The sequence below is a fragment of the Tursiops truncatus genome, chromosome 13 (assembly GCF_011762595.2).
Source record: "Tursiops truncatus isolate mTurTru1 chromosome 13, mTurTru1.mat.Y, whole genome shotgun sequence".
NCBI classification, from domain to species: domain Eukaryota; kingdom Metazoa; phylum Chordata; class Mammalia; order Artiodactyla; family Delphinidae; genus Tursiops; species Tursiops truncatus.
In genome coordinates, this window is record NC_047046.1 from 41,202,241 (window position 1) to 41,216,096 (window position 13,856).

The following is a 13,856-nucleotide window of genomic DNA, read 5'->3' on the forward strand; positions in this document are numbered from 1 at the left end:
TTTTCTAATATCTCTGTTTCAAACATCAGACTCCAATATAAGCTCCATGGTTTTCATTTCACTTTTTTTTTTTTTTTTGCGGTACGCAGGCCTCTCACTGCTGTGGCCTCTCCCGTTGCAGAGCACAGGCTCTGGACGCGCAGGCTCAGCGGCCATGGCTCACGGGCCCAGCCGCTCCACAGCATGTGGGATCCTCCCGGACCGGGGCACGAACCCGCGTCCCCTGCATCGGTGACTCTCAACCACTGCGCCACCAGGGAAGCCCTCATTTCACTTTTATACCATCTCTCTGAGCTGCTGGAAACAGGTTAAACACAACACAGGGAGTGGTGCACCAGTAGGTCTTTGGTGAAAAGGGTTGGCAGCAGTTCTACATACAGATATGTGCGCATGTGTACATACACACACACACACACACACACACACACACACACACTTAAATACACAAACTATAAAAATTTATTTTAAAGAAAGGCCATTAAAAAATTAGAAAACTATAGTTACTGACAGAAAATTTGAATTGGAATTCAGAAATCAGCCATATAATTTAAGACCTTTGAAATGAATGTACTTTTAGTTCATAACATAACATGTGAGAGTTCAAGACACAGATTAGGTAAAACAGGCCTTTAAAGAAAGTTAAAATTACCTTTTCATTAAGAGAGAGAAGTTTTTTTGCCTCTAAACAAACCGATACAACTTGGAAGATTATAATTTTTTCATAAAAGACACATATACTTGCACACAATTTTATTGACTGTGTCATTACTAAGTTAAATTAAGCTGTTTCAATAACTGAAGAAGTTACAACTAACCGAAACAGCCTGGACATACAATGCGATCTTATGATATTGCCAGGTTTCCAACATCACATTTATTCCATGCGATGGTGCCCTTCAGCATCATAATGCAAGGATCCTAGGATGCAGCAGACACAGAAATAACGTCAAAAGCAATTCTTCACATTTGGATCTTACCACATCAAGTGCAAATAACGAACTTAAACATGAAAATGCAATTTGCTCCTTTTAAAGTATACGTTTTAAACTCTTGCAAAAAACAAAAAACAAAAAAAACCCACCACATTCATTTCCAACGCCTCGAGGTAAGGAGGATGGCATCTATCACAAGTGCAGAGAATGTCTGAAGGATTTAGAAGCAATCTTTTCATAATGCTTCTTTGGGTGAGGAAGTAGAGTTATGAGTTGCTCAAAATTCATAAAGATTATTAAGTTTACATGCTCACAGAAGATCTGCCACCATTGCATCTCTCAGCTAGACTGTCAGCATCCCTGCCCAACTCTACTGAGAATAGGTCTCTAGTTCAGGACATTCATTCATTTTGCGGCATTAGTGCTCCAGTGTATACAACAAAGATTCTGTCCCGTTCAAAAATCAAACAAACAGAAACAAAAAAAACCAAATTGCCTCCAGTGGAATAAGGATACAATATCATAACTGAATTCAGGTACTCATTCTATCAATAACCCTGCATGGAAGTAACTTTAAAAGGGAAGTAAGTTTTTATTCCAGCAAGTCGATTCCAGATTATCAACTTGTGTGTCTGTGCCTGCTGGGCTATCTGAATGATTACTCCGTCCCTCAATGCCCTCAGCTATGACTGACCGGGCACCGATGGCCATGACCCCTCACGGTAAGGAAGCTTCCTAAACAACAGTGAGCTTTCCTGCTTGATGAATTCCAACCTCACAGCTCATCTAAACTGAGCCTATGGGCTTCACGGTTTTCCTTCTTACTCTCCGCATAGGTCTACGGGAAGTTATGAAACATATTTTTCTAGTCCTCCCAGGAGCAAGGCCAGGTTCACAACTTGACCTCAGAAACACAGCAGTCCTGCAAAGCCAGACAGCCTGATAGAACGGAGTATTAGTGTTCTCTGCCTGGCCCAACACAAACCATAACATGCAGCAGGGAGCAATGTTGCTTGTGGGAAATGACAAGCAAGGGATCAGTGGGAGAAAAATAATGGGATTTAATCACATAAAAATATCCCAGGCACACAGCTCCCTATTCAACAAGCTGCCCACCTCAGGTGAGGGCACAATGTTCTTCTGAAACTAACCACTTACAATTTACAAGGGAGCTACCTAGCCAGATCTTTTGATCAGATTAAGTTATAGGATTCTGGGCACACCCAGAGATGTTCCTTCCCATCACGTGAGTATATGCACCTCCCGGAATAATTTTAAACACACATACAAAAACACCTATGTACGCATCACAGATGTCTCGGATGTGCGAGAAACGATCCCAGGAACAGGGCAGGCTCATGTGCAAGACTGTCACAGACTAATTAAGGACACTGCTGCCGAAAAAGGAAGGGTGACCCTGCAGTCTTATTTACACAATTTCCAGCCAGAGGGCTGTGAAGTGGAGCCCCAGTGGGGGCATTTCTATCTGAAACCCAAGGGCACCTGCATTAAGGAAACTGGTGTAAATGAATCCCTTTGCTCAATGACAGAAGGAAAGACACCAATACTTCAATTATCTTGGTATGGAATCTATGTGCCGACCCTCTTGGATTCTACATGGCAAGACACAGTTCCCTTATTTTATTATTATTTGCACTTCACTCTGCACTCATTTAGAAGGAGGACATTTTGTGGCAAGAACAATAAAGCTTTTTAGGCAGAAGGTAGCGATTCAAAAACTGCAAAACCTCAGCTTTCAAAAATAGCCTAAGTGACCTCTTGCAGTACTCTGGCCACTCCAGCAAGCAGGAGGCAACCCCTGTGAAGAGCGAATTCTGGCAAAGTTCTCTCTTCACAGATGATGCACAGCTTAAGCTATAATGAGTTTTTGGGTTACAAATGCTGAACGCATTAATATTCCTTGATGATAATTATCACAGTATAAGCACCTTTCCCAATGTGAGTAGCATAAAGCAACTGAAGCAGCATTTTTACTACATTTGAAACAAGCCGGAAAATGGGATTTTCTACTCTTGTAACCTGGGGTCAACATACATCAAGCATTGAATATTAAACACACCTCTAGATGAATCCCGCATCCCTTTCCTACCCCTCTGCTTCATGTATACCCAAAGCTATCTCCTTTATCCATTCTTCATTATGAAATTCTTGATATGAACATACATGTGACATATATAATTCGAAACAGAAAGGTGTTTCCCCCCAATCACGTGAATCCTGTGTTTCTTCTTATGAGCATACAAATAGCACATAAGATCAGGAAGCCATGCTTTGCAGATGAGATGTGTCTCTCTGCAGTTTGAATGAATACTGTGGTCACTGGCTGCATATAAAACAGGATGAAAATTAGAATTGAGCAAACAGGCTCCTAGAAGAACCAAATGCATCACATACAAGACAAACTACATACAGCCTTCAACTTTATACTTTCAAAACTCATCATACGCTTAAGCACTGAAAGGTTGACATGTGAATTCTAAGCCACCAACATGATAACAGTCATGATGTCAGCAGCATTATTTACTGGCAATAGTGCGCTAAGGATCCTGGAAACCAATTTTCACTCCAGATTAAAAGAACAATTATTGTTATTTGGATAATAACCATCAAATGTTAGAAGAAGAAATTGATAAAGGTGATTCATTATGCATTGTATCAGCAGTATGTGTCTAAGGTTCGGTGTTCGCCTAGCATACCCCAAACGGATGCTGTATAGACTTCACTTACTATACCCCAGTTGGATTTCATAATATGCTCGGAATAAACTATAAATTGACTTTTCCTCATCTCTTTTTCTTCCTCTCTCTCTGTTTAGTGAAAAAGAAAAAAACGTCTATTTTAAAGCTCAACTGATACTAGGATGGCTCAAAATCATTACAATATAAGAGCCTCCTTTTTAAAAAGTATGCTATAATATCATTTTAAGATTCTATGTAAATAATCCCAACAGCACTTTGACTTAACAGTGACAAAGTGAAAGCCAGTTCGAACTCTTAATCCAAAGAAAGGGAATTGCTTTAGGTATCTTTTTAGGTGTGAATCTGCTGAACTCATTTGTACCGTGTTACCCACACTTCATTTAGATAATATGCCACGCTATAACTGCCTCAAGTTCTGTAACATCATTTTTACTTATGTGCTGCAAAAATGTCTTCAAATCCCATTTGAATAGAAGGCAGGGTTATGAGGGAACCTTTACTAAATATTTAACAGCACCATCAGCTTATTAAATACTATAACGTGAGAGCCATGAAAACATGATATACAGTGCTTGCCTTTTTTCTAAAACTTAATGCTTCTGCTCATTTTGAACACTCTGCAAGCCCATTCATCAGCAGAACTGATGCATTTTAAAAAGTCCTCATTCACTGCAGATAAATGTGGTTAGAGAACCTTTTTAGTGTAGAAATGATTGGAAACCTACTTGGTTTTACTGTGCAAAATTTGCTTTGCTCTGGCCTAGGGAAAAAAAAAACCTCACAAAACATTTAAAAGGCTATTTTGAAAGAGCATGCCAAGGAACACTGTTTAAAATAAAAGAAAGTAGGGGGTGTTTTTGGTTCACAGGAATATAAATACACCAAAACAAGGCAACAGATTTACAGACAGCTGATAAAGTACATGTATTCATCGAATCTGGAAATAGTATCTCAAATACACATCATATAATGAGATTACCCATTGTGACGTTGCTTTTGACCATGACATTGATGGCAGGTAATTTCATTTGCAACTATTCATAATTGCATTTTTTAGAAGAACGGGTTAATACAATTTTGCATTTAGTCTGTTAAGATATTTTTAACTAAAACTATGCTTTTTTTTAAAAAAAAAAGTTAATCAGAAATTCTGTAGCCTGTTGCAGTGGGTAGAAAGTAGGAATTCTCTCTGAAAAGATATTTCTATTCACAAAGAGATACACTATAGTCTAATTTAAAGAACACCCCCTTAACACTGGAGGCCTGCAGAGTGAGCGTTTATCCTGTAAACACTGTAACAATGATTATCTGTCCTCCCCTGTTCTCAGTGGAGACTCTTGCTTTAGAAAATGTCTTGTGGTGACTTACTAAATTCAGGCTATTTCAATTAGTATTACTGCACATTAAAAATTAATTGCATTACTGAGTGGATTAAGGTTTAAATTTCAATTCTACAGTATGTGCACTAGAAATGACAGCTAAAAATCAATGCTCCTTGGCCCACAATCGGAAGTGTGTACACTTGAACAGCGCGGGCCTGGCGTCACCGGCCAAGCAGTTTTAAAAGACTTGATAGTTCAATTGAAGGTGTGTCAGCTCTAATTCTACATTTTAGTTTGAATGCTGCACAGTAGCTCAGCCTTAGAAAAAGAAAAACAGAACAACAGCTGACCTAACCATTTGGAAAAACAAATGGACACAGGTACTAAAATTATGACAACAAAGGGATTAGAATTCGCATATAATTATACCCAGGCTAAAACCTTGTTCATAACTCTGTTTAATAAGAACACAGGATCCTTGACTTAAATCCACACTATTTTTTTTATTAGTTACTGAGTGACAGCAGTCGGTTGGGGGCAGGAAACAGGCTATTTTGTAGAGACATTACTACTATGTACAACGCTCATAATAACTTTATGTTTTGTTTTGTTTTTGGCGGTACGCGGGCCTCTCACTGTTGTGGCCTCTCCCGCTGTGGAGCACAGGCTCTGGACGCGCAGGCTCAGCGGCCATGGCTCACGGGCCCAGCCGCTCCGCGGCACGTGGTATCTTCCCGGACCAGGGCACGAACCCGTGTCCCCTGCATCGGCAGGCGGACTCTCAACCACTGCGCCGCCAGGGAAGCCCTATTCTACGTTTTAAAGAAGCCCAAGAAGATATGGAAAATACAAATATTTTCCTTAAACAGCGATCCTATTTAAGCCCCCTTTATAAATTATTAAATCTCTTTGGGGGAAGGGACAAATGAGTTGATCATCCTGACGACAACTTTATTACATCTAGACGAAACGTGGGAAAAGAAATGGGTCACTTTTACTCACAGTAAATTTGTTCTTCTGAGGAGATGAAGATGGGAAACATTACAAACGAAGTCCACAGAGTAAAGGAGGATCAATAAAGGCCCACCAAGCCACCCAGGGTATCTGGGTTTGGAACTGAATGGTGATTGGTATGTGCCTAAGAGAAAAAATGCTGCCTGCAATGTTCCTTAAGATGCCCTCTGCGGTTGCACCTGCACCGGTGGCCAAGAGCAAGTTCAGTGGCAAGAGAGTAAAGGAGATGGGAAGTAATAACAACAATAAAAAGAATAATCTGTTGCAAATGGACCCCGAGGTGTAGTAGTCATCCCCATGCAACAATCACCCTTCACTGCAAGTTACTGATGCGGCTTCATTACAATACAGCATATAAAGGGGCAACGTACAACGTGCACTCTTGAAAGCTATGTGGTTTGATGCCGCACACACCACCCTAGAAGGCAGTGCTCGGGGAGCCAAGTCAGATTGTACAAAAGTGAAATTACCTGTAAAAAAAATAAATAGAGATGTAACATGTGTACAGCATCCTGATACATGGGTGGGGGGTGGAAAGACGATAAAAGGTAGCAGGGAAAGGTGTTTCCTTAGTGAACTATTAAAGGTATTCCAAATTCATCTGAATTAAAACATCCTTTGAAGAGGTAACAACTTTTAGCTTTGTTAGAAGGAAAAGATAAAGGATATGATGTTTCCTGTTTGGGAAATAGAAACTGGCACTCTGTTTCCTATTCTGAGTCTTCATAAAATGAACGTAAACCATGTTCTTAGGTGAACTTTAATACGGCACATTCAGGTTACTATTACGCAAAAGAAGAACACGATTCACTTCTCCCATTCCGGACTGGCTGTAGTTCAAAGTCTTACTTTTCAGTCAGTGCCCAGAAGATGCTGAAGCAATGTGTTAAGGCGAAAAAAGAGCTTCTTTCCTCACTAAGGATCATTGAGTATGTCATTGGTTAATTCTTGTTCTATGATCCTCATTAGCATGACTCTCAAGTTTCTGGTTATCATATCCGAAATATTAAGACATAATAACTATGAAGGTGCAGGTAATTGGATATTAACCAGAACATACTTGACTGGGCAGGAGGTAGGGCCCTGCTTAAACTAATCCTGAAATATATTAATCACCAATTAATGAAAGGGTTTCGAATTCATTTTCTATTATAGAACACCTCCGAGTATCTAAGCTTTTTCTAACAGAATGACTTGGAATAACAGGATAGAAATAAAGAATATGGCCATTTGATGGTGGGCCTGAATTAATTCTTTACAGCCTGTTGTCAGGTAATCGCGAACACTATAGTGAAAGCCTGGATTACAGTTACGAAGCCTGATGCAAAGAAGAGGGATACTTTTCAGTGTTCGGCGGCCTTCGTTTAAATTCCAAATTTTTTCCTTTAAATGGCAGAGCCATAGCTAAATATTTCACCAGAGAGCTGTCATAATATTATCTGAGTCTTTCAGCCCAAGCAGACTGTAGCCCTCCAACCTAACAACAGATGTACTCTTAAAATAAAAACCAATTAATGGGAGCCAGAGAGACCCAGCAAGGGCATGCTTTTGTACATAGTAAACAGGAAGTAGTAAGAAGGTGATGAATATACTGAGGGATAAAAACCCTCACTAAGTGGTGGTTGAAAAGTCACCACCACTTAGATGGAAATAAAGTAATGCTGAGAAAAGAAAATGGAAAAAGAGGAAAAGAAAACAGAAAGAGGAACATAGAGAAAAGGAAAGTCATATTTCTCTAAAATCCACGGGGCTGTGAGATTGTGTCTGATGTGTCACAGATGTTCTCCTAGTTTGGTTGTAAAAGCCCCCACTAAGCTCCCTAGAAAAACTTCTGCACCTATTTCACTGAGTTAGAGAAACTGCTACCAAAATGCTACTCATCTTATAAACATTTCCAAGTACAGTATCCTCACAAAGAAATTCTCATATCTTTTCCAACTTAAAAGGTGTGCCCCCCAGATTCTCTGAAAAAAACTTACATTTTCATATACACACTACTATATATAAAACAGATAACTAATAAGAACCTACTGTACAGCACAGGGAACTCTACTCAATACTCTGTAATGGCCTATATGGGAAAAGAATAAAAAAAAAGAGGGGATATACGTATATGTATAGCTAATTCACTTTGCTGTACACCTGAAACTAACACAACCTTGTAAATCAACTATACTCCAATAAATTTTTTTTTTTAATGACATTTTTAAGTCAGAGAAGACAAGGCGTTTGGATGGACGCAACGGAAGCAAGGGACTGAAATGATGCCATCTCTGTCTTTCCTGCCTTTAGTCACTTAATTTGATGAAAATAGTTAAGAAAACTCCTGCTATCTCCGGGTTTTTAAAACATTTCTGTTCTTTGTTGAATTTAATTTTAATAATTCTTAAATAAGCACTCACGGCAGATGAACTAAGATACACAGGCATGTCAGCCCTTTTATCAACAATTTTGCCATAGAAATACACAAACATTTCAATGGCTCTTCATTAGCAAACAAATCAACAAGTGATATTTTAATGCCTGACTTTATTCCATCTCTGTGGGGACCGTAGTTGAGAGTGTGATGTACAGTACAGAGAAAGGAATCATCAGCCACAGCGTCCCAGGGCTCTCTCCATTGAGGACTTCGAAGCCTCTGCTTAAAGAGTGCATTTAATTGACTGATAGACAGTAGCTTCTTTGTTCACAGAAGACAGCGAAGTAATGGCAGCTTGAAAATCGTACCATCTACAGGGTCTCCTGAGACTAGTAACAGGGGGATATGTGTCAGGAATAAATAAATAATCTAATTATTAAGCCACTTCCTGTCAAGTTAACTCCAATTTGTTGGCTTTTGAAGGCAACAAAACGAGGCATTTTTCCTCATTATGCTTCTCTTTTTATACCAGTGGTAATCACAGGCGGATTAAAGGGTGCCTGATTGGTTTTTTTGTCAAGGAACTGAGAAGCAGCCAACAGTACAGAAAAACAGAGTTGGGGTTAGAAGAAATTTCATGCTTGTCTCCTTTCCAGCTCCCTAACAGCCCACACGGCTGCCCCATACAGAGCCGCCAGCTGTACAGCAAATGTGTACCCCTCCAACTGAGGCCTGCTGGGCCACAGGCGCCATCCTGAGAGCCGTGAGATACCTTGCAATCTTGGCAGGTAGCTACTGCTGTCATAGGCATAATTCTAAAGGTGACCTAGGAAGCCCTATCAGCTCACCAAATGCAACAATATGAGCAGCTGAAGTTCAACGCCTACTCTCCATATTGGCTCCCTTTCCTTTGTTTACTGCTATGATTGGCCCCCCCCAGGTAGGAAATAACCTATGGAAATAGGTCATCAGAGACCTTTTCTTTTTACATGTCTGAGCCGATCCTGTGGAAATAGGTCACGATGCCTATGCGTATGTGGGCCTGTGTGTGGGCGGGGATGGATCTCTTTATCTTTTGCTGATGACTTTCCCTGCCCTCCATTGAGAAATGTTTTGCAAACTTCATGCAGAAACAGACACCCACACTTGATAAACAACATATCAAACTGGTGAGTGGAAACGGATATGCCCGTGGCATATCCTAATGCAAGTCAAAGGAGAGGACAAAAACAGAGCCAGAAGCCCTACCAACGTCTCTCTGACAGTCACATGGAACCTTCTATCTGCCACAGACTCTGCCCAGCGTCTCTGTATGGAGCTTAGGAAGGAAGGCTGGCATCCCGTAATTCTTCTTGGGAACAACGTTCTTCTGAGGTCTCTTTTAGGACGATGTGTTCTAAAAAGTAACAAGAAACTGTATCTTCCATCTGTCAGTGGGCTCAGTGAAAACCCCCAGGCTCACAGAAAATTAGCATCAGGAGAAATGTCTAAGAGGCTTTCTTAGGCGCTTGTAAATTAGAAACTCCACTAACTGCAAGTATTTTTACTCTTGTAAATCAAAGCTGCTAGGTGCAGGCTAAAACACGTAAACAAGGATAAACATCCTGATTTGTCTTTTAAAAGCTTAACACTGAAATAATAGAGAGGCTCAAAGATCTCCTTGAAAAGCTGCTTCCGAAATAAGAATCCAAATAATCAGGATGAGCTCTTGAAAACTGTATCTTATTCCAAACAGATTATTTTTTCTTTGAAAAGATCCTTTTGCTTTCATATTAAATTGTCTTTGTTTTTAGAAAGGCTCACGGTAGCGGAGCTTGATAATTTCCTGTGCCACCACCTTGCACTTGGTAAACAGTGTAGCTATGTTTCCTATTTATGCCTGCGTATGTCCTTTCTGAATACGTCTTGAATTTTTGTTAAATCGTGCAGATAATTAAACCCTCTTCATATTTACAGTCTGCTTCACTGGTACCATGAATTCTGTTTTCAGTTACTGTCTGCAAATTCCCTCTCTGAACAATTTCATACGAAGCAATAACACTTCATTTTACATACGTTTTATCTGATGTCCCCATACAGAGCTGTCAGCTGTACAGCAAATGTGCGGTTCTCAAACTGAGGCCTACCAGGCCACAGGAGCCGTCCTGAGAGCTGCGAGGCACCTTGCTGTCACTGGCAAGCTTCCTTGCTGTCACTGTGACCATCACTCCACACTTCATACAACTTAAAATCATCTGATTATTAGAATTTGTGGCCCACACTCCATTTTATCCTTTATTTAATCTATCCCCACATCACACATTTGTTTAAATGTTCTGGCTGCTTTACAAATCATGCAGCCATCTGCACGGTAGGTGTGACACCATTTTTCAGACCAAAGTTACGTGGCAAACAAAGATAAAGTCATTTGAAATGCTTTGGTGTTTGTTATTCTGCCTGGTTCACTTGGACCAACTCTAAGAAATAAATAGAATTATCTGTGTAAATCGATGAACATCTATAAAAAACAACACCCAGCAGAACGCGGACCTTGCTCCATTACCTACGTTAATATCATGACAGCTGAGGAGAGATGACCTGGCCCACTTCTCATCTCTCCTGTACAGATGGCTATTAAAGAGAAAGTATCCCTTTTGTATGGTCCATGTAGAAACCCTTTATGGGCTTTTCAAATAAGCCAGCATTGCCCACATGAGGGTAGCTTTCTGTTACCATTAAACTGCCCAGATTTCGTCTTTTTTAATTCAGCTCCGGATGAAACAAGCCAGTATTTCAACATATTTAACATCAAATGCTTGTTTCTTACTTCCCCGAGTTTTGTAAGCAATCCACTGAAGATGACTTAAAAAAAAAATTCAATAGTCTTCTCATTTAGAATTCATGTAAACTCCAGAGAACCTAAGGACGTGGAGCTTCTTTGGACAGTGCAGGTGGACACATATCTATACACCCACACATATATGCACTATTGTAGATGCATTCTATTCATTTTTTTAAAAAAGCAGCCAATGAAAGCTGAGTGTGTAAAGTGCAACATGGCTCTTTATCTCCCTATGCAGAGATCCATATCTTTGGATATTTCCCCTTCAGACACATAAAATCCAAAACCATTATAGGCCTCAAAATATTGGTTTTAGTCTATTCTAAAGCAAGAGCACTCAAGCTGACATGTTTCAGAGGTGATGCTGAATGTCACAGAACTATAATGAAGATTAGTACATAGTGCACCATCCACTAAAGAAATGGAAATACCATTTGTGACCCTGGGCACCAAACAAATTGCAGAACATACGGATGTCACCTGCCACAAGCACAGACTAAAATTCCACCGCACTGTACAAAACTGGCCTATGCATTCCTTTTGTCTTGATATCAGTCCTTCAGAGCATGTGTAACATAATACATGGGTAGATATCTTCCCACATGCACTGTGGAAAGCTTGAATCTTTTCATGATCTTTTAAAACTTGTAACTATCGGGCTTCCCTGGTGGCACAGTGGTTGAGAGTCCGCCTGCCGATGCAGGGGACGCGGGTTCGTGCCCCGATCCGGGAGGATCCCACATGCCGCGGAGCGGCTGGGCCCGTGAGCCATGGCCGCTGAGCCTGCGCGTCCGGAGCCTGTGCTCCGCAACGGGAGAGGCCACAACAGTGAGAGGCCCGCGTACCGCAAAAAAAAAAAAAAAAAAAAAAAAAAAATTGTAACTATCCATAAAGCACTGAGTATTAGAGATTTGAATAAAAATAGTTAATACCTATGCATCTGTGTTTTCGTATTAGTTGTCATTCATAGCCCCAAATTCTAGCTTTGCTTTTCTAAAAGATAAATACGTTTGCTCCATCCAAATACTCTAAGCATTGCCCTTGATCTGGGACATGTTTGTTAACGACTATTTGTGGATTTTCCTATTTTTTCGCAAAAGAGTGTACTCTGCCACCTTAGATACAATGTTGCTATTACATCACTCATCTTTCTGATCAGAAGAAAAACAGGAAAAAAAACTTATTAAGTAATCATCTCTAAGTCAATTTTTAACAACAATTCTTAGGTAAATGGTTTATATTCATTCCCTTCATATTCTCCATATGAGAACTATGAAAGCAAGGGCTGGAAATAGCCATAGCTATATAATGACCACTTGTCCTCCAAAGGCCATGACGGTAGCCATCAATTCCAAGGATAATGGTATTTCTCCCCTTTGATCATTTCTTTGTCAAGCTAACTGGCCTTCGATGGTGAGCTTACTGCCGGTTGTCTACCACCAGCCGCTCGCAATTTGCTCCCTCTGTTTCACGAGACAGTTGTCTGTGGCTGTTTGGAACACACTGGTCTCTTTGGGGATTTATGCGCTAGTTGCAATGCCAACCTCCGTAGTGATCGAAATTTCTTTCTAACTAAAATAGATAATTAGAGGCTGGTAACTATTGGTCAAGAATTATCAGAGTGAAAAAATTAAGCTTCTCATAAATAGTTCTTGGCAATGTCATCTCTTTGTATCGTCGCATGCTTAACAACCCTTTATTCAGAGCACTTACAAATTTGCTCTACTGCTGTTGAGCCTCATAATTTTATATGAGGCAATCCCTTTCCTGGGTTAGACACATTTATAGTCTCTGGTCCCATCACGATCTGTGCTAATCCATACCAAATAATAATAACAACAATGATAATAATAATAACAGAAATCTCAAAGAGGAAAAAAAACAATAAATATTTACTGTGCTGATAAGAAAGACAAGTGAATAATGAGTTAAAGGACACAGTGCACAATGGCTCCTTTCTGTATCTTCAGGTCAAAAGCCAATGTAAACTATGTGAAAGGAACAAAGGAAGACAAGAAAAAATTTCTCATCTGTGCAGACTTTAAAAGAGGGAAATCTTTTCCCCAGGAAAGCTGTTAAAATGTTTCGTAGCTCTGTGTGTGTGTGTGTGTGTGTGTGTGTGTGTGTGTGTGTGTGTGTGTGTGTGTGTGTGTGTGTGTGTAAAGAAGAAGAGAAGAGAAACCTCTAAATAGTCACTGGTCTGATTTCTTACTGAAACTGTGTCAAAATGCAATCCAGACTGAGGTTTTCTTTTTTTCCTTAATAGACATAAGTCAAATCCCGAATGCATTTTTATTGAGTAATTATTCCTGCAACTCAAACCATGTGTTCACACCTAGCTGCAAAATGGCACTTATGCAGAGCATCTCCAGTGTATACCTGGTAGAAACACTGATGGTTTTCCTTTCACAAATGTCCCTGGCCAAAAGCCTGAGACCAGCATATCCAGAAAGAAGCGTGGAGGTTCCCTGACATTGAAATTGCATTAAAATACGTGGGCTACGTAGAAGCAAATGCAAATGACTTGGTCAAAGAAGGGATTTAAAGTTACACCTCACTGAGTCATCTGCAGACCTTGTTTTCCATCAGGTGACATAATCTTTCCGCAGACTGACTGAAATGGAAAACAAAATCTGTAAAAACACTATAGACCCTCTTAACAAAAAGAGTAAGAGGCTTTTCAGAGAG

The 13,856-nt window shown here is 40.1% G+C and overlaps 1 protein-coding gene across 16 annotated transcripts in view; it reads right to left on the reverse strand.

Annotated features, from left to right (window-relative positions):
- ZNF521 (zinc finger protein 521) overlaps positions 1-13,856 on the reverse strand; it is a 283,746-nt gene that overhangs the window by 116,555 nt on the left and 153,335 nt on the right. For 2 of the 16 annotated variants that reach the window (XM_073790623.1, XM_073790622.1), the window contains exon 6: positions 507-3,276. The exons of the other annotated variants lie outside the window; for them this stretch is intronic. In XM_073790623.1, coding sequence (XP_073646724.1) covers positions 3,077-3,276 — 200 coding nt within the window. In that variant the 3' untranslated portion in view covers positions 507-3,076. Of the gene's footprint in view, positions 1-506; positions 3,277-13,856 lie in introns of those variants that run through there. 16 annotated transcript variants of the gene reach the window in all.